Below are 20,570 nucleotides of genomic sequence, written 5' to 3'. Positions count from 1 at the left end.
TGTCATTATTTGACCATAATACTAAATTTAAAAATAAAAACAATGAAAGCTTACAAATGATTGTAAATAGATCATTCATAACTTCTGGACTGTATCAAAGTCACATGGGGTAACTACACTAACTAGCAGACCAGAAAAGGAGTTTGTTGCTGTATAGATTGTCAGAATTTTAGAAAAAAGAAACTAGTGGGAACTGCAATCTAAAGAAAGAAATTAAATAAATATAATACACAAAAAAAAACAAGCAGACAAAACCAGACAACCCTGAAATCCAAATTTTTTCCCCCACCAGCATTCATAAACAAACTTTTCTGAGCACATCAGTGTCACAGGGACTACTTGTAGATATAAATGTGGGCGTAAAGGAAATTTCACCTTGTCTCTAGGACCTATGTTTTTCTTTCCATTGAATGTTTTAACTACGCCAGGGGTTAATTACATTATATAGGGATTAAAAACAAATATTAAAAAAGTACATTGGTAAATCTGAAGTTTTTGTCCACTCGCATGTAATTGAACATTATTTCTGTTCAGAAGTACTGCTTGTAAATTTTCAAGCAAAAAGATATTTGATATATATGTTGCCTTCTTCTGTAACAACTGCAGGCAAGATTTCTAAAATAAGAGGTCTGGATTTTACATTGGTAGTGGTGCATGGCCCAGGCCAGCCTGCTTTTTTTGTTTTGTCATTGTAGCAATGACTTTTTTCTTTATTTTACAGTTTAAATTGAAACTTGGTCCAGTGTTAAGTTGTGCCACAGAAAATTGATTTGTGAGCCAGCCTATTACAAAACCTCTAAGAACTTATCTTCTGTTTCTCCAGTACACTTCTGTCTGTCAGACCTCTTCCTATAGCAGACCTCTTCAGTTTTCTCTAGATTCCAAGTTGTAGTACTGCTCATTTATTTGCATTGTCTCCCAAGGAAATACCTGTGGCCTATGTGTCTTTCTTTGAGAACCCTTTTCTAAATAGCATGATTACAGATAGAATGATTACATTTAATTTACATTTACGGCATTTAGCAGACGCTCTTATCCAGAGCGACTTACAAAGTGCTTTGCTATTTACCCAAGAAAACCTTAGCTAGTTAGAATAGACTAATAGTTCAAAGATACCTCTAAGCTTTAGACATTACTAAACACAAGACAATAAGGTGACCATAGTACTCTACTACATTCAAAATATTTGTCTCAGAATAGCAAAGTACATTTCATCTTGATAGACATGCATGGGACATTACAAAAGCCCTGCACAATAATGTATTACCATGTAATGTCTGGAAAGGATAGTATGGCATCCTGCCACTCCCCTAATCAGTATTGGCAATTGATTGATCGTGCTGAAGGACGATCTGTTACGGTATAGTCACCAAAACTTCTACTCTTGAATTATGATATCATTCTAAATATGCAAAGTTATCTAAATACTGTGGTGGAAATTGCAGTAACACCCTGTTCCAACACTGCTTTTATACAGACAAAAGGTTTGTAAAATGTGGATTGTTTGCATCAATTTTTAAAGTTTGATTTTCTTTAGTTGCTACAAACCAGCTGCGAGTTGTGACTTATTCCCCAAAAAGGCCTTTTTTTGTTTCCCTTAAAAGCCCTTGCAATTTACTGCCTACATTTGTACCATTCCAGGCTATTCAGTGCTTACGTCAATAAATGTCAATAAAAACAGAAAAAATGTGTGTGTTCTAAAACTTCTTACTGAAGTGTAAATTTTATGTGCACTGAGATTTTGAACGAGAGTCAGTCTTCAGGAATCTAAGGTAGGCGGTAACATCACTGGTTCTTCATATATACAGTGGGGAAAAAAGTATTTAGTCAGTTACCAATTGTGTAATTTCTCCCACTTAAAAAGAGGCCTGTAATTGACATCATAGGTAGACCTCAACTATTAGAGACAAAATGAGAAAAAAAATTCTGAAAATCACATTGTCTGATTTTTAAAGAATTTATTTGCAAATAATGGTGGAAAATAAGTATTTGGTCAATAACAAAAGTTAATCTCAATACTTTACTCAATACTCTCAATACGTTATATATCCTTTGTTGGCAATGACAGAGGTCAAACATTTTCTGTAAGTCTTCAGATCCTTGAAATGCTTCTTACAAAGCCACTCATTTGTTGCCCTGGCAGTGTGCTTGGGATCATTGTCATGCTGAAAGACCCAGCCATGTTTCATCTTCAATGCCCTTGCTGATGGAAGGAGGTTTGCACTCAAAATCTCACAATACATGGCCCCATTCATTCTTTCATGTACACGGACCAGTCGTCCTAGTCCCTTTGCAGAGAAACAGCCCCAAAGCATGATGTTGCCACCCCCATGCTTCACAGTTGGTATGGTGTTCTTTGGATGCAACTCAGCATTCACTCTACTCCAAACAACGAGTTGTGTTTTGTACCAAACAGTTCTACTTTGGTTTTATCTGACCATAAGACATTCTCCCAATACTCTTCTGGAACATCCAAATGCTCTCTAGCAAACTTCAGACGCGCCCGTATATGTACTGGCTTAAGCAGGGGAACACGTCTGGCACTGCAAGATCTGAGTCCCTGGTGGCGTAGTGTGTTACTGACGGTAGCCTTTGTAACGTTGGTCCCAGCTTTCTGCAGGTCATTCACTAGGTCCCCCCGTGTGGTTCTGGGATTTTTGCTCACCGTTCTTGTGATGATTTTGACCCCACGGGCTGAGATCTTGCGTGGAGCCCCTGATCGAGGGAGATTAGCAGTGGTCTTGTAGGTCTCCCATTTTCTGATTATTGCTCCCACAGTAGATTTCTTCACACCAGACTGCTTGCCTATTGCAGATTCAGTCTTCCCAGCCTGGTGCAGGTCTACAGTTTTGTTTCTGGTGTCCTTCGACAGCTCTTTGGTCTTCACCATAGTGGAGTTTTGAGTGTGACTGTTTGAGGTTGTAGGCAGGTGTCTTTTATACTGTTAACGAGTTCAAACAGGTGCCATTAATACAGGTAATGAGTGGAGGACAGAGAAGCCTCTTAAAGAAGTTGTTACAGGTCTGTGACCCCCAGAAATCTTGCTTGTTTGTAGGTGACCAAATACTTATTTTCCACCTTTATTTGCAAATAATATCTTTAAAAATCAGACAATGTGATTTTCAGAATTGTTTTTCTCATTTTGTCTCTCATAGTTGAGGTCAACCTATGATGTCAATTACAGGCCTCTCTCATCTTTTTAAGTGGGAGAACTTGCACAATTGGTGACTGACTAAATACTTTTTTCCCCACTGTACAGATGGAGAATTATGTTAAGTTATGAACTTAATTCTCGAAACACTAATTACGTAATGCAGTGTTAGGTCATGTTGCTAACTAGTGTAATGTGGATTTATTGCAGTTACACACTGATTATTTTAAATATGGTCATAATATATACCTACCCACATACCAGTGATATCAGCTAAATCTGTTACATAGGTGGTCCACCAGCTATATGCGAAAGATAATTAATTTTAGTATTTAATGTTCTATCAAACTAATGACTCTAAAGATGATTATTGTATTAGGTGATCAGTTTAATTCATTAAAAGTAATCAGTAGTGCTTCTAAATTTCTCCTTTGAGGCATGATATCCCAAATGCCAAGCAAAACCCTGCCTGGAGCCCTTAGCAAAATTCTACTAAGGGGCCTTCTTACCTACCCCTCCTACACTCCTGTGCTCCCACTGCAATCCTCCATCCTTTAAAACAGTTGGTTCTATCTGTCAGTCTAAGAATAAGTTAACAAATGCAAAAAAGTGAGGTATAAAAAACTATTTATGGAATAGAATATTTTCAATTGAATCTTGAAGCAAAGTGAATATTAATAGAAATAAAAAAAAAACTTTTTTACAATTCTGGTAAATTTAGAAAATAATTATATTTAACACTTATTTTTCTTTTCTAATTTTAACAGAATTGTTAAAAAGTTCCTATTTGTATTAATAGGGCCCATTAGTAGAGCTTTGGTTTTGTTGCCTGGTAAATAGCTGCAGCTGTAGGTCTCAAAATAATAGAAAGGGCCTGAAAAATGATAGATCATTTTATTTCATCAATGTCACCAGGCCTAAAGCATGTATTTAAACTGGTTCACTCAGAAATTCTCCATTTTCAAATATAAAGTCCTATTCATACAAGATCCTGGTGCTCAATATTTACTGAGAGGTGTACATTCATTTTGCCTACTTGCCCCTACTACTAGACATGTAGCTTAATCTTGACTGGGAGACTAGATAATAATTGTCTTGTTTTAAAATGATGTGCGCCTATGAGGAGTGTACTGTCAAGTTCATATATTGTCTGAGCTGATCTACAGGTTACTTTCGTTGCCTCCACTCACTCTATGCCAGACCCTTTTTGTAAGAAAACTATGCCACCCCCTTGAGTTCTGCCTGCAACAAGAGTGAGTGACAGACAGACAGTCCAGGTTTGCACAGATGCTTTGCATCTAAAAATACAATTAGATCAAAAGTGCCAAAACTGTTGTTGAACAACTTTGTGCAGGAGAAACCGCAAATAATGAGAACAGCCATTATGTTAATGGGAGGCAAAGTGTGTATTACAAGAGATTCAGGAGGAGATAAACAAAGCTTGACCATGCCAGTATTCTAAAGCCTGTAGGAGTAAGGCACAGTCTCATGAGAACATGACACATTGTATATAAAGTAACAGAGAAGATATATAGTAAGCAACTGTGCCACTGGAGGGTCTTCAATATTTATATTCTTGTAAAGGGAAAACTCTTTGATTTGTCTGCTAGTCTTCTTGATTGCATAAGCTTAAAATTGTTTAGGATACTTTTATTTAACGTCTAGTCATTAACACTTATTACACTTTTTTTTTTCATTTTAATTTTGTGTCTCATTTGTTCTATTATTAATTAGCTATTGACTGTAAACCGATACAGTGATCAGTGATATTACAGTAATGCTTGCATCAACAAAATATTTTTTTTACTATTATTTGTAATCACTGATACAGAGACAGATCTTTTAAGTTTGCTTTAAATTATTAGTTTAGATATATATTCAGAAATACTAAATGTACCTGAGCACTGAGCAGTATGCAAGACCTTTATGTACAGAATTTTTCATTCATAAATTTTAAACTCAGTGGTTTCCATAATTTGGGGGAATGGAGGCCTTTTCTTTTCATTCCTTATTTGTTTATGTTTTTATTGTCTACCACTTCAAACTCCATTCTCATATATTTAATTATTTCTCAGAAGGCTCTACACTCTCCAATGTGTGTTTTAATTGGTCTGATGGCTGTTGTGGACCTTAGCCTGCCAATATTTTTTGTACCAAACATGCTACTAAGCTTTTTATTCAACTGGAATGAGATTTCACTTGTGGGTTGTTTAGTACAGATGTTTTGCCTCCTTTGTGTTGGTACATTTCAATCCACTTTACTGGTGTGGATGGCTCTGGACCGATTCTTTGCTATATGCAGACCTCTTTATTATCACAAATATATGCAAATGCCCAACTTTCTAAAATACATAATTGTGCCACTAATCAGAAATATAATCCTTATTGTTACAATTGTCTCTTCAGCTGGAAAACTGTTTTTTTGTGCAGCAAATGAGATAGATCACTGTTTTTGTGAACATATGGCAGTGGTCCAGCTGGCATGTGGAGATATTTCTATTAACAATTTAATAGGACTTGTTGCCACTTTTCTAATACCAACTGCAGATTTTGTTTTTATTACTCTTTCTTACTTAGTTATACTTGGATCTGTGCTCAAATCTGGAAAGTCTCACTTAAAGGCTATCAACACTTGTATTACACATATAATTGTCATGACATTTACTTTAACTTTTGCTTTAATTGCCTTCCTGTCTTACAGAATAAGAAATAATTTCTCTTCCAATATTCGTGTTTTTCTGAGTACAATGTACTTACTTTTTCCAAGCTGCTTCAACCCAATTATTTATGGAGTAAGAACAAAAGAAATAAGAGAACAATTTCTGAAATTCATGAACCGTGTTTTACCACATTGCATTAATAATGCAAGTTGATGCATTATGCAAACACATTATTTAAGAAAATCCTGAGATTGTTTTCTTAATGCATCACAGTTACTGTTTTATAGATACCACCTGGCTATCAGTGACTCCAGATCAATAGTGCAATTACAGTTAGTGGACAATTACAAATATAGTGTGAAACAGACTGTCACTATTGATTCTGAAGTCATTGTTCACACTCCCCAGTGGTTGGCCAGTGAGATCTCTCTTCACACCTACTTTTCAATCTTTTTCAATGTTCATGTTTCATATTTTATTTTTCTTCTTGTGTTTTAAATGGATGCCATAAAACTGATAATGTTCTTCAGAACCTCCCCAAATGTGTCCAATAGTCAACACTTGTAAATGTACAAAAAGTCCTTCAAGGGTTTTTTGAATGCATAAATGGTTCTGCTTGATTTAAATGGTTATTTTAATATAAGGAAACCCTCTAGCAAATGGTTCTTTTATAGAACCTTTTATTTGGTTCCACTGTTATTAGAAATTAACACTTTTTTTTCTAAGAAAGTGAATCTCATGCTATATGTTAAAAACCTACATCAACCTATAATGGCTGCATAAAACATCTGATCACTGAACTATAATATCTGGGGATACCTTATGTATTCAAATGTTAAAAAATGCATTTGTGAATGTTTTGCTTGTACATTATCACATTAAGAAAAATGTAATCCAGAAGTTTTGGCACCTCTCAAAAATGACTTATCAATATGAAAATGAGCTAAAATCAATATATAAATGATTATAAAATTACATTTTGGGCTTTAAAAATAAGAAAGCTGTGCATTTTTCTTTTTTTTCTTTTTTTTAATGCTTAAGCTAGGAAAACTCTTTTTGAGGGTAGAACCTTTCCAGTTTCTTGATGTTCCTGGGTCTTTGCTTGTGGACTGCCCTCTTCAATACACACTACAGGTTTTCAAATGGGTTCACATCCCGAAGTTAAAATAATTATTTAAAAAAATAGTGCTTTACTTACAACAAACTGACTTCGAAAAAGTGGAAAAAACCAACTACAAGAACTGAAATACTTTTAGCTGTTACAAAAAGGCATTTGCATCCTTTTGCACTTATTTTTAACTAACTACTTTAAAAAGAACCATGTTTGTAAATGTGATGTATGAAAAACCTTTTAAATAACCTTTTTCCTGATGTTAGGATTGTTTTTGTGTCGTGTTTTAAACTAATTCATAGGTTCATCAAACATTTGGTTCTTTAAGCACGTTTGTTTTCTAAGAGTGTAGAGTACTGGGACTGTAAAAATGTGTATATATTGTCATGTTGTAGAATAATCATATCAAACTTATCAAAATAGACATTTAATGTTGTAAAGATAAACACAACGTTTTGCGGCTGTGTCCTGGTGTAATGTTGCATAGTCTCATGAGAACATAACTAGCTGTATATAGAGGGGGGCGTGTCAAGCTTTGATCAGTTCTTGAGGAGGTCAAATAGAATATATAATCAGTGTGCATCAGTGTGAGATTGTCTTTGTGGTTCTAATTAATTTAATTTTATATTTCTTAAATATATTCACAAACATTGTTGTGATACTAAAGCAGTACATTTTAAAATATATAACCAGTTAAGAAATTATATCTATAGTGCAGGTGTTAACAGCTACTGTTACAATTGTTCACAAATTGTCAGTAATTTCAGTAAAATCAGTAATCTATCATTTGCAATTGCTAATAGGGATATATTTCAAATCTTGTTGCCACTTTACTTTAGTGTATGTATACTGCATATCTTTAGTTTTAAACATTTATCAACATGCAAGATATTTCTGTACAAAATGTTTCATTTGTAACATTCAAACTGAATGGTTTCAGTGATTTGGGAGAATGGAGGCCTTTTCTGTTCATTCCCTATTTTCTTATGTTTTTACTGTCTACCGTTTCCAACTCTGTTCTCATATACCTAATTGCCTCTCAGGTTACTCTGCATTCTCCTATGTGTATACTAATCGCTTTAATGGCTTTTGTGGATCTGTGTTTGCCAATATTCTTTGTACCGAACATGCTGCTAAGCTTCTTGTTCAACTGGAATGGGATTTCGCTTGTGGGCTGTTTAATTCAGATGTTTTGTATTCATTATTTTGGTACATTTCAGTCTACCTTACTGGTGTGGATGGCTCTGGATCGGTTCTTTGCTATATGCAGGCCTCTTTATTATCACAAGTATATGCAAATACCCTACTTTCTGAAATATGTTATTGTGCCAGTAATCAGAAATGTAATCTTGATTACTACAATGGTTTCTCTGGCAGGAAAATTGCAGTTTTGTATGAAAAATGAAATGGATCATTGTTTTTGTGAACACATGACTTTGGTTCAGCTGGCATGTGGAGATATTTCTATTAACAACATAGTAGGTCTTACAACTATATTTCTAATACCCACTGCAGATGATGTTTTCTTCACTATATCTTATTTTGTAATACTTGCATATGTATTAAAATCTGGGAAGTCACATTTAAAAGCTATTAACACTTGTATTACACATTTAATTGTCATGGCAGGGGCCTTAATTTTTGCATTGATTGCATTCATGTCTTACAGAATAAGAAATAATTTTTCTACCAATAGTCGTGTTTTTCTGAGTACAATGTACCTCCTTTTTCCTAGCTGTTTCAACCCAATTATTTATGGAGTAAGAACAAAAGAAATAAGAGAACAGTTTCTGAAATTTATTAATTGAATAAAAATTTTACCACAATGCTAGAATTATGCAGAATGAAACATTGTCATGTAAGTACATTATTAATGATGATTCTGTGAATTTGAAACATATGTAAAATATGAATAAAATTTCTTTCATTTATATTATTCAACAAGGAAGAAAATTCTAAATTCGGAAATATAGTTGGACATAAGGTCTGTAGAACATACACTTGATACAAGCTTTTATTTATTCAATTTAGAAAAGCAAGTCTACACAATAATAAATATGAACCTCAATTAAAATGGCCATCTTCATTCATTCATATTATTGTTTTTATTATTATTATTGTTATTATTGTTGTATAGTATTTATTTATTTCTATAATTATAAAATACATGTGCGTTCACAACAGCCTCTCAGTCTTTGATGTAAACACTGATGTCAATAATCACAGAAGCCTGTCAAAAGCTGGATTTGAATCTGGAAAAGATGTAGTATCTCATGAATACAGATATGTTTGTAGTCATAAACTGTATGTGTATATGAAGTAAAAGGCCCAGAAATATTACATACAACCTACAAAAGAAGGCAGTTTGGTTTAATAGCCAGCAGAAACTGAAACTGCAAAGAATGGTGTGTAACCTCATCCTCAAAGGTACAACAAAAGTTACATTTTACTTTTAAAAACTTAAAAAGTAAATTTTTAAGAAGTTATAACATTCTTTCTTCATTTACCTTAACTCATCAAAGCTAGTTTTGTGATTTTAACCAGAGTTTTAGTAATCAGCCATTTGTAAACTTGTTTAATGAAGGGGAAATTTGAAGTGAAATAAACCTGACATAGTTATGACTTAAAACTGGATACATATAACACACTTGCTGTTATACCCATTTTGAGTTAGGTTCTTTTCCAGATCTTTGAAGTGAATCAAATTATAATACTTGATTGTAGTTGGTTGCCATTGCTAATTGGATAGTAATTGGCCCATATAAGCTTAACAAAAAACTTTTTAACAATCTGCACTGATGTTGCATTTCGTCATTTATCATATTGATATTCATATTTCTCAACAAGTCCAGTAACTCAGCTGTACTGGTGCAGTACTATATAGTGGGTGTGTGCAATACAACCTTTGAGTAAAAAACACACCGTTTCCATTGTATCCTGTCACCCTCTATTTGCATACTGGGCATGTCTTTCACCCCTTACTCACCATCACTGTGGTTGGTCTTGTAAGCTATGTTTGTTTTTTTAACTATAATTAATTCTTTAGAACACTAAACATTTTACATAATTTAACTTGAGAAGTAAAGACTTCCTTTAAAATGTTTAAAATCATCCACATTGTAAACATGCAGTGTTAAGTTTGCATGTTGTATATGGTCAAATCCACTTGCAGAGGGAATTCAAAGCAGAAGTTGTCATGAGTTAAAGCAAATAGCAATTTTGAACTTATGTTTTTAAGTTCAACGTGATGATTTTTGCAGTGTTGGTAAAGTCTGCATCACTACAAATCACAAAATCGATTCATGATATTTGCAACAATTGTCTTTATTTATTTATATCATACCCCACAATGAAAGTCACCCTTTGTGTTTTTATAAATCATTTATTTAACAACATATAGAGTATTTTTTTAGTATTTTGAGTAACCACTGCTAAGAAGCATTTTGCTGACTTTCTTGTATTTGAACTCCTTACATGACCTAACATGAGCGACATAACTGTAAAGTGTATTACATTTTAAATGCTGACTAAAGTAGATAACATTGTAAAATTGTTGTTAAAGCCACAGGAAAAAACAGTGCGTCAGTCTGAACATTAACATATGTGGAAAGCAAAACAAAAAATAGTCTTATACTTAACCACATTGCCTGGTTTCTCAGCAATCAAAAGTGAGTCAGATGATCTCTGAGACTGGTTTGCAGATGTCCAGCTGTTCAGAAGGCTTGACTGTTTTTGATTGTTCCTCTGAGACCACTGGTACTGGCAACTACTCAACTGGAAAGTTGACATCACCTTAATAGAGTCTGTCTTAATATCTATGACCGCAGGTGTTGTGGCTTTTCTAAAGCGGTTCACATGCCACCTTGAGTCTTCTGACAGATGGAAGGGGTGGGTCCCAGCTGTTCATTAACCCAGGCATAAACCAGATGAACCACCTGTTGAACCATTTCTTTGTTTTGTACTGGTAAGTCAAAACCATGCAATGTGTTAAGGTTTGCTGAGCCCCAAGGCCTTAAACCATCCAAGTGATATATGTCTTTAGAGTCTGGTGAATTCCCATTCCCAGGGGCTCTGCACTATACTCCTGTATTGTGAACTCTTGTATAAAATTTGATATTCTGACAGTTTCCAATAAAGGTTAAGTCTATTTTCATTGATACTGAAAATGCATAAAACTTGCTTGGAGGCAGCTGCAAAACTAGGTGATTGACTTTATATTTAAAAAAGACCGCCTGAGTATTAAGCTTACTTGTATACACATGATCCGTTATTTTTATTTTATTTAAAATTCTGTTTTTAGTTTCTGGCAGACAGGTTTTGCCTGAGAAAGACTAAACATTAAAAAAACAAACAAAAAACTAACACCTAAACACATGATCCCTTTGCAACGTTGTGTACTGCAAATAAAATCATAACACCCACATCTTTCAAATAAACTCCTCAAAGGTAGCTTTTTTCAGCACCTGCAATTTTATTTGGATTAATGCAGTGGTCTATTTGCATGTTTTTTGCATTTTGGCAGATTTGTTGCTGCAAGACTACTCCAGTACTGAGTTTTAGCCTCTCTCCACTTACTTGCCATATGATAGAGTTCTGTCTAAAGGTTCATTTGTTCAAGGCTTTGCCATAGCTAAAGCAACCATGCTTTTGCTGTTACAGCACCAAGACCACTGGACAGAAGGTCTAGCTCCACATTAAGTCAAGTTTTTTTTCATAGAAGGTTTAAACTTCTATTCAAGAAACATTAGTGTTATGTATATTGTTATATATAAATAAAAATGTGACTTCCACCAAACCATGACCAGTATTATGATGGTTCTTATGTGGTTCATGTGGCTAAGCAGGTACACCTGTGGAGAGCGAGCCAGAAAAAGAAAAAAGGAAAACAGACACACAAACACAAGAATACAAAACCTACATACATGCACGCGACACTGACTATTGATGTTGCCTTGGTTCTAGTCAGCTTCTATCCACTTCTGTAGTCTGTGATTTCTTTTACAAATCCATCCACTTCTGATTAAACAGAGAGAGTTTTGTTAGGGTTGCTGGTAGGCCTGTTTTATATGACTGTCAACCTTTTGCTCTGGGGTACATTTAAGGTGTTTCTGTAAAAATGACCACCTGCAAGGCATGTCTCTGAAGCATCTATGTGTGGGTCTGGTTGAATTCTGACATGTTCAACAAGCCCCTTTACACTTATCTGTCCTTTTTATAAAGCCTCTATCTCTGTCACATCTGAATAGGTACTTGGTACAGAGGTGCTTTAGGAATCATAGTATCCCACAAGTACCAGCAAACTACATACCATACTACAAGTCCTGGTCATGGATCAGGGGCATCAGAACCTGAGAAAAGGTCTCAAAGAGATTAAATCTCTAGTGGCTATAGAAAACCTCAGCCAGGATCAGTATGGCACACTGGTCACCCAAGGAAGGACACAGAAAAAAGGTTGCAGATGCAAATATTGTTTTATTTGTTCTAAAACAAACCGAACTGAAGACATATGTTGCAACTTTAGTCCCTTTGACTTCTTGTCACATGCTTTTTAGCATAGACAGAGAACTATTATACTGGACAATAGTCTTCTGTCTATTTGTCTGCTGGTGTGGCAGGATTCAGGGGTGGTGATGGTGGGTATTCTCCTAAGCTGACAAACTATTCTGAGTTAAAGAATACTGGTTGGGAAACTTTGGCAGTTCTTCAATATAAGGCCTGAAGATAGAAGATAGCCCTTGGTTTTATTGTATTTTTCATTTGTCTTGTTTGGGGACCCACAATGTTTCAATAATTTCTTTACAAAGCGTTTTGGGCTATTCATGGTTTACCAGTTTCTGTTGGTTCCAGCCAAGATTGCCTTTGCTGTTAGGTCTTTCAGAGATGAGATGATATCCAGGTCTAAATTTAAAATCCACTGCAGTATTGAAGGGTGCAAATTTCAGAAGTGCCCTAAAATGAAATTTTTTTGCTTGTAAAAATAATAAAAATTGCTTAACAAAATTTCAGAATTTGTTCTTGTAGACCCATGCACAGTTAAACTCTATTGTATGTCTCTTTACATAGAAACATCAGAAAATACAGTGGTCTGCTGTTATGGTAATGAATTACACATGGGATATAGAAGTGGAGTGGAAATTAACAAGGCTTTTTTCATATCACTGTATTCAAGAATGGTAATACAGCATATCGCTGCTGTGCATGTCCCTTTTTAGTTTTCGTCATTATGTACACTGTGTAAGTGCTTCTGGATGAATAGACCACTAGAAATGCCGGAATAAACTCTTATTTTACATTAACTTACATTCAGAGTTAAGAATGTTTTTGCCTTCTCCTATAAAGTGACCATTTTGGAGATGTGGTCATGTTTTTCATTGGACAGTGACGATATTCTCATGAGAACGCAACAAGTTACATATATAGACAGGGACACATCAAGCTTTGATTAAGTGTTAGCAAGATCAGAGAGGAGACACACTAAGCAACGGCACTATTGGAGTGATTTCTCAAGTTGTGTTTTTTTTTCACTCAACTTTGCAGTATATTTAGCTGTTAAACATATTCAATGTTTAAAAAGCATGAAACATTTGTACACTCAGCAGGATTTTGTCCCCCCCCCCCCCAATGTGTGTGGTTAACAATAGCTATAGATTGATTTGTGTCAATCTGTGTCAATCTTAACTAAAATACATTGACATTTTTAAATTACTGATAGAAGTAGATTACAAATCTTGTTTAGTTGTTTGGTTCAGCCTAAAGCCAGCTTTGTAATATATATATGAACTAAACGTGCCAAGGCATTGAGCAGCATGCAAGATCTTCCTATACACAATTTTTCATTTGTAACTTTAAAATTCAATGGTTTCCATGATTTAGGAGAATGGAGGCCTTTCCTGTTCATTCCCTATTTTCTTATGCTTTTATTGTCTACCACCTCAAATTCAGTTCTCTTATATTTAATTATATCTCAAAGAGCTCTGCACTCTCCTATGTGTATACTTATTGGTCTAATGGCGGTAGTGGACCTGTGTTTACCAATATTTTTTGTACCAAATATGCTACTCAGTTTCTTATTTAACTGGAAAGGGATTTCTCTTTTGGGCTGTTTAATACAGATGTTTTTTATTCATTATTTTGGTACATTTCAGTCTACTTTGCTTGCTTGGATGGCTGTAGATCGGTTCTTTGCTATATGCAGACCTCTTTATTATCACAAATATATGCAAATGCCCAACCTTCTAAAATACATTATTGTGCCACTCATCAGAAATATAATCTTGATTGTTACAATTGTGTCTTTGGCTGGAAAATTGTCTTTCTGTGCAACAAATGAGATTGATCACTGTTTTTGTGAACATATGGCAGTGGTCCAACTGGCATGTGGAGACATTTCTATGAACAACATAGTAGGACTTGTAGCTGCTTTTCTAATACCAACTGTAGATTTCATTTTCTTTACTTTGTCTTATTTTGTAATTCTTGCATCTGTCCTAAAATCCGGGAAGTCTCACTTAAAGGCTATTAATACTTGTGTTACACACACAATTGTCATGGCCGTTACTTTAACTTTCGCTTTGATTGCCTTCTTGTCTTACAGAATAAGAAATAATTTCTCTTCCAATATTCGTGTTTTTCTGAGTACAATGTACTTACTTTTTCCTAGCTGTTTCAACCCAATTATTTATGGAGTAAGAACAAAAGAAATAAGAGAACAATTTCTGAAATTTATGAATCGAATAAAGGTTTTACCACAATTCTAGAATAATGCAGAATGAAGCATTATGTAGTGATGCGTTATGTATTTAGGTCTAACAGTTTAACGTTATCAGTTTTCACACTTTCTTGTTCTATCTGACAATCTTTTTAGATAGCACATTCCTGTGTTCTGCAAAATGACTACTTACATTTTATACACTTCCAGGAGTAAGCTTTTTAATTCTCAGCTACTGTAACTTCTATGCTATTTCTGTAAAAAAAAACATTTATTTTTTTCTGTGTAACAGCCATCACCACCACTGTCTACTACTGTTGTGCCATTTGCCAGGTCTGTGACAGCGAGTGTTGGCACTTTCCAGAAGCAGCTAACATGCTGTCCTGAGTCATTTGACAGATGGAAGGTGGAATTGTTCGATAGCTGTTCAGTGACCCACCAGATTTATTGCACTTTGTGCTCCTGGTGGGGTGCACTGGCAGGAAAAGACTCTGTTACAATGATGGTGGGGCTTCAAGGTCCAGTGTTTAATTCACTGTCTGCTCTAAACAGGTGATCTCTGATTGTGTTCTTTAGAGTTTGGTTTAATCTAGAGTAGCATTAGCCAGAATGGGAAGCCCTTAGCCATTCTGTCTAGCTAAGAACTGGATGTAATGTAACTTGGGCCACAGGCTGCTGGGTGACTGCAGGCAGTTCTTCTGATTCTTTGCTAACACCAACTTTCATGCCATGTTCAAAGTTGCTCGTTACTCCACACTGCAACATTGAATACTAACTAATGCTAAAATAGCAAGTCTGACAGATCTGTGACAGATTCATGATAGTGTGAGGTATACCTTTTTAAATGTGAATTACTGACAATTAACTGTTTTAGGTTGTAATTGTTAAATTACTTTCAAAAAATGAAAGTGTATGTTTATTTCTTACTTGAATGTGTGGCTATTAAAAGGTAGCAAAATAAAGGGTATTATAGATGAATAATTTAGTAGACATCAGTATCATGTTAGAAATGTAGTAAAGGATCTCTCTTTATGAGAGCTTTAATGTGGTTTCCCTGAAGGCTGTAGAATTGGAAAATGGCCTCATGGGATAACTGAGGTTTATATAACAACAGTGACAAAGCAATGACAAAGATAATGTCACAAAAAAGATTAGTGACTGTGTGACTGGCAAATATTGTTTCTCATTGCTCAAAAGTACTTAGATATTGGTAATTTCTGCATTCAACGTATACCAGAATTATAGTACAAACAAATTTTGCATCAAATAACTTTCTTTACCAGATCACTCAGTTGAGTAGTCAACAAATTGAGGGGCACAGGGCATGAGATTAGTCAGCAAAGAGAAATTCTTTTTTAATAATGAATATCAATACTTGTAGTTTACTCTCTACGTAAGGACATTCTCATGACTTCAATAGTTATGAATTGTGCAAGTTAATAACATAATGTTATATTTAAATGGGTAGTAGTAGGTAAATATAGATCTACAATTGTTAGACAACAGAGAAGTGTATTCTTTTGTTATTTTTGTGCCTCCTTTGCTGTTGGTTGTCATAGTGAGCATTTTTTTAAATATATTTGAAAATGCTGAGCAGCATTCAGAGCTTTTCTGTGCAAAATATTTCATTCACTACTTTCAAACTAAATGGTTTTCATGATTTAGGAGAATGGAGGCCTATACTTTCCATTCCCTATTTCCTTATGTTTTTATTATCTACCACCTCAAATTCCATTCTCATATACTTAATTGCATCTCAAAGAAACCTACATTCTCCAATGTGTATACTAATTGGTCTAATGGCTGTGGTGGACCTGTGTTTGCCAATATTCATTGTACCAAATATGCTGCTAAACTTTTTATTTGACTGGAACTGGATTTCTCTTGTTGGCTGCTTAATACAGATGTTTTGTATTCATTATGTTGGTGCATTTCAATCTACTTTACTAGTGTGGATGGCTCTGGATCGGTTCTTTGCTATATGCAGACCACTTTCTTACCACAAATATATGGAAATCCCTAACTTCTTTAAGTTCATTATTGTGCCACTTATCAGAAATGGACTTTTAAATATCACAATGGTCTCTTGGGCTGGAAAACTGCCTTTCTGTGTGGAAGAAATGGATCATTGTTTTTGTGAACATATGGCACTTGTTCAGCTAGCATGTGGTGACATTTCAATTAACAACTTGTTAGGACTGTTAACTGCCTTTCTGATACCAACAGCAGATTTTGTATTTATTACTCTATCTTATGTAATACTGTTTGTTTCTATCCTGAAATCAGGGAAGTCTCACTTGAAGGCTATTAACACTTGCATTACTCATATAATTGTCATGACAGTAAGTTTAACGTTTGCCTTGATTGCCTTTATGTCATACAGAATAAGAAATAACATATCTCCTAGCAGCCGTGTCTTTCTAAGTACAATGTATTTACTTTTTCCAAGCTGTTTTAATCCAATTATTTATGGAGTAAGAACAAAAGAAATTAGGGAACAGTTTTTAAAATTCATGGACCATGTGAAATCCCATCTCTGTAACCCTGGAATCTAGGTTATATGATTGTTCTTTAACAATGTTACTCTATAAATAATATATTTGACAGAACCAATCTTTTAATTATTTTGTTTGTGTGTGTAATATAGAATCATTACAAATATTGTATTCATATAACAAATGGAAACACCTTTGGCCTTTTGCATGTGTGTCACTGTTCAAGAATACTTAAAATTTGTGTTAGATTTGATAATACTTTAATATTTCCTGTATTAAGTCAGTTTATGAATGAAGCCTAAAAATAGAGAGCTCTCGACAACATTTTCTCCCAAAATAAAGACATGAACAGTGTCCTTACTGAATGCAGCCTGTTATGCAGATTTTAAACTGAGCAGTAGGAAATAAGTAGACTTTTGACTCTCAGCAAACAAAGATAAGTCACGTGATAATCCACCAGTGTGATGTGCTGTACCTTTGCCACTGCACAATGTGACTGTGTGCCACAAATCTCTGCACAGATCAATGCAGAACAGCAAACAGCATCTTTATTAAAGATGAATGCCTAAGACATTGTGAACGTGGCTTTAATCTTACAGATATGTAAAGTTACGTAGTGTAGAAGCCGGTGTTCTGGCCTGAAATGGGAATGACAAAGAAGCCATTCTCCCTATTACAAATCAATAGCTACGTTTGCATTCAGCCTGACAGTTTGATAATAATCTGACTAATCTCAATCGGAATAGACTAGTATAATTGAGGCCATTCCAATTACAGTCTGATTGTTTGAGGTGGGTAAACGCATTATTAATGGAATAGGGGAACTTACGGTATGTTCTGAGGGGATGAGATACAAGACTGGACTTAAGTGCTGCTCATTGTCATGGTAACGTGTGCATTACATTTTACTCAACCCACACGTGCTGAATGCATATAAATGAGATTTTCATCAGACATTGTAACCAGCTCAGTCTTAATTTAGATTGGAGAATATCTTTGCATATAAATATAGCCAATGTATTATCACCAGGGCATTTAAGATGTTATTTTAAGGTAAAATTGCTGCATAATGTTGTTTTAAAGATATATTCAGCTAAAAGTCTAAAGACCTAATACTTGTTCTAAGACAAATATAAATACTGAAGTTTATTTATATTTTATTTCTAAAACAAAAATAACAATTATAAAACAATAAATAAAATTGAGATTGAGATCTAAAATAAGATTACTGTTTATTTACTTAATGTGAAAACTAATAGTTCATCCCGTTTAAACTGGCTTCTTTAAAATGCATGCAGCCATGTTGATATATGTTTGATGCCACATCTATAGAAGGCTTTCCTTTTTATTTTTATAAACATTGCCAGTCACTAGAATGCAACATTAGTCAACTGCTGTAATCAACATAGATTTCATACTGTTTGTAAATTCTTGTTGACTAAACGATACAAGTTTCAGTTTCAGAGTCAGATGTGTGTGTTTGTTTTCCTATTTTTTCTTTTTATTTATTTATTTTTTCTTCTCAAAGGGATGCAATCCCCTCAAAATATAAAACATTTTCCATCAGTCTTCTTTGCAGTTGGTGCAATCACAACCACTCCTTTTCATTTTTGTGCTGTTTTTTTTTTTTTTTTTTTTTTGATATTTGATTGAATGTACTCAACCTTTACATGTTCATTGTCCAGTGTTTTATAGCATAGAGCATAAAACAAGCTTGTGTTTTTAAGGATTTGTAGTATCAAGTATCACTGATTGGCTAACTCTTTTAGGCTCAGTAAAGTTGGAATTATTATCTTTTTAATATTTTTATAAAGCCTGGTTGACAAAGCAGACAGTGCTGAAGTATGCTACACGTCCTGTTTCATTATTCTCAATTACTTTACTGCGGAAGGTGGCTGTAGTCAGACATTAGCCTCCTGAGAAAACACCAAGGTGTATATAAAGTCTGAGACACATGTCAAGCTTTCATCAAGTGTTGGGAAGAAAAAGATAGAGGTTGTGCATAAACTGGAGTATAGTTATTAACAGTACAAACGGAGAGTAAAACAAAAAATAAGATGATTGTAAGCAGCATACAAGATCTTCCTTTACAGAACATTTCATTCAAAACTTTCAAACTAAATGGTTTCTATAATTTGGAAGAATGGCGCCCCATATTATCTGTACCCTATCTGCTTATGTTTTTGCTGTCTACCATCTCAAACTCATTTTTGATATTTTTAGTTATATCCCAGAGATCTCTGCACTCTCCAATGTTTGTTTTAATTGGCCTAATGGCCTTTGTGGATCTGTTTTTGCCAATAGTTTTTGTCCCAAACATGCTGCTTAACTTTTTATTTGAGTGGGATGATATTTCTCTTGTAGGATGTTTAATACAAATGTTTTGTATTCATTATGTTGGTGCGTTTCAATCCACTTTACTGCTGTGGATGTCTCTGGATCGTTTTTTTGCTATTTGCAGGCCTCTTTATTATCACAAATGCATGCAAATGTCCAGCTTTTTAAAGTTCATTATTGTGCCAGTAATCAGAAATATAATCTTAGTCACTACAATGGTTAGTTTGGCAGGGAAATTGCATTATTGTCTGAGAAATGAGATAGATCACTGTTTTTGTGAGCATATGGCACTAGTCCAGCTCGCATGTGGAGATATTTCTATTAACAACTTAGTTGGACTCTTAACTGCTCTTCTAGTACCAACTGTAGATTTCATATTTATTACTGTATCTTATGTCATAATATTTGCTTCTGTCATGAAATCAGGAAGATCTCACTCAAAAGCTATTAACACTTGTGTGACACATATAATTGTCATCACTGGTAGTTTAGTATTTGCCTTGATGGCCTTTTTGTCATATAGAATAAGAAATAATTTTTCTCCCAACAGTCGTATTTTTATCAGTACAATGTACATACTTTTTGCAAGCTGTTTTAACCCAATTATCTATGGATTAAGAACAAAAGAACTAAGAGAACATTTGTTAAAATTCATAAACCATGGAAAGGTTTTGCCACAGTAATATTAACTGTAGTATTGTTATTGAATAAATTGTATATATATATTTAAAGTGAGAATGTATTCATTTTGTAATATTTTCTAGAATGCTGATATTGTAAAGACAATCTAAATTTGTGAATGAAGTCTCGTCAGGGGCATTTACAGAATTAATAGTTTGAAGCAAGCCATCCGAAAGCCATCCACAAGCCACATACCAGCTTCTGCCAAAACTGTAATGTAGTAGGTCACAAATGCATTCATGAACTGTAGGACATTCACTCATGTGACCGTGATACTACTGCCCCATGGATGGATGTCACTACTTCCCAGGCCACAGAACTGTAGCCTTGGTTAGAAGCAAGAGTCAATCTGATCTTAATTACATCCTTTTTTGTCATTAATTTGAATACTCAACTTTTTCATATTCATTATTCAGTGTTCCATAGC

At 34.5% G+C, this 20,570-nt stretch overlaps 5 protein-coding genes across 5 annotated transcripts; all 5 read left to right on the top strand.

Moving 5' to 3' along the window:
- The first annotated feature begins 4,269 nt into the window (after positions 1-4,269).
- On the top strand, positions 4,270-6,024 carry LOC140565260 (olfactory receptor 52K1-like). Its single transcript, XM_072691099.1, has 2 exons — positions 4,270-4,276; positions 5,054-6,024. The coding sequence occupies exons 1-2, from the start codon at positions 4,270-4,272 to the stop codon at positions 6,022-6,024; spliced, it is 978 nt and encodes a 325-aa protein (XP_072547200.1).
- A 1,779-nt stretch (positions 6,025-7,803) lies between these two features.
- LOC140565228 (olfactory receptor 52K1-like) lies at positions 7,804-8,730 on the top strand. The gene has a single exon (XM_072691065.1). It carries the CDS (start codon positions 7,804-7,806, stop codon positions 8,728-8,730), a length of 927 nt encoding a protein of 308 aa, XP_072547166.1.
- Positions 8,731-13,728: 4,998 nt separating this feature from the next.
- LOC140565227 (olfactory receptor 52K1-like) lies at positions 13,729-14,679 on the top strand. Its single transcript, XM_072691064.1, has one exon. It carries the CDS (start codon positions 13,729-13,731, stop codon positions 14,677-14,679), a length of 951 nt encoding a protein of 316 aa, XP_072547165.1.
- A 1,537-nt stretch (positions 14,680-16,216) lies between these two features.
- On the top strand, positions 16,217-17,185 carry LOC140565720 (olfactory receptor 52K1-like). The gene has a single exon (XM_072691765.1). It carries the CDS (start codon positions 16,217-16,219, stop codon positions 17,183-17,185), a length of 969 nt encoding a protein of 322 aa, XP_072547866.1.
- Positions 17,186-19,182: 1,997 nt separating this feature from the next.
- On the top strand, positions 19,183-20,145 carry LOC140565256 (olfactory receptor 52K1-like). The gene has a single exon (XM_072691096.1). The coding sequence runs from the start codon at positions 19,183-19,185 to the stop codon at positions 20,143-20,145; it is 963 nt and encodes a 320-aa protein (XP_072547197.1).
- Positions 20,146-20,570: the final 425 nt, after the last annotated feature.

The sequence above is a fragment of the Salminus brasiliensis genome, chromosome 11, assembly GCF_030463535.1.
Source record: "Salminus brasiliensis chromosome 11, fSalBra1.hap2, whole genome shotgun sequence".
In the NCBI taxonomy this organism is placed as follows: Eukaryota; Metazoa; Chordata; class Actinopteri; order Characiformes; family Bryconidae; genus Salminus; species Salminus brasiliensis.
This window is presented reverse-complemented; position numbering and strand designations above follow the sequence as displayed.

Bases quoted from the DNA above. Each gene is read 5' to 3' on its own strand.
- LOC140565720 (XM_072691765.1), top strand. From the start codon at position 16,217: ATGCTGAGCAGCATTCAGAGCTTTTCTGTGCAAAATATTTCATTCACT.
- LOC140565228 (XM_072691065.1), top strand. From the start codon at position 7,804: ATGCAAGATATTTCTGTACAAAATGTTTCATTTGTAACATTCAAACTG.
- LOC140565256 (XM_072691096.1), top strand. From the start codon at position 19,183: ATGATTGTAAGCAGCATACAAGATCTTCCTTTACAGAACATTTCATTC.
- LOC140565227 (XM_072691064.1), top strand. From the start codon at position 13,729: ATGCAAGATCTTCCTATACACAATTTTTCATTTGTAACTTTAAAATTC.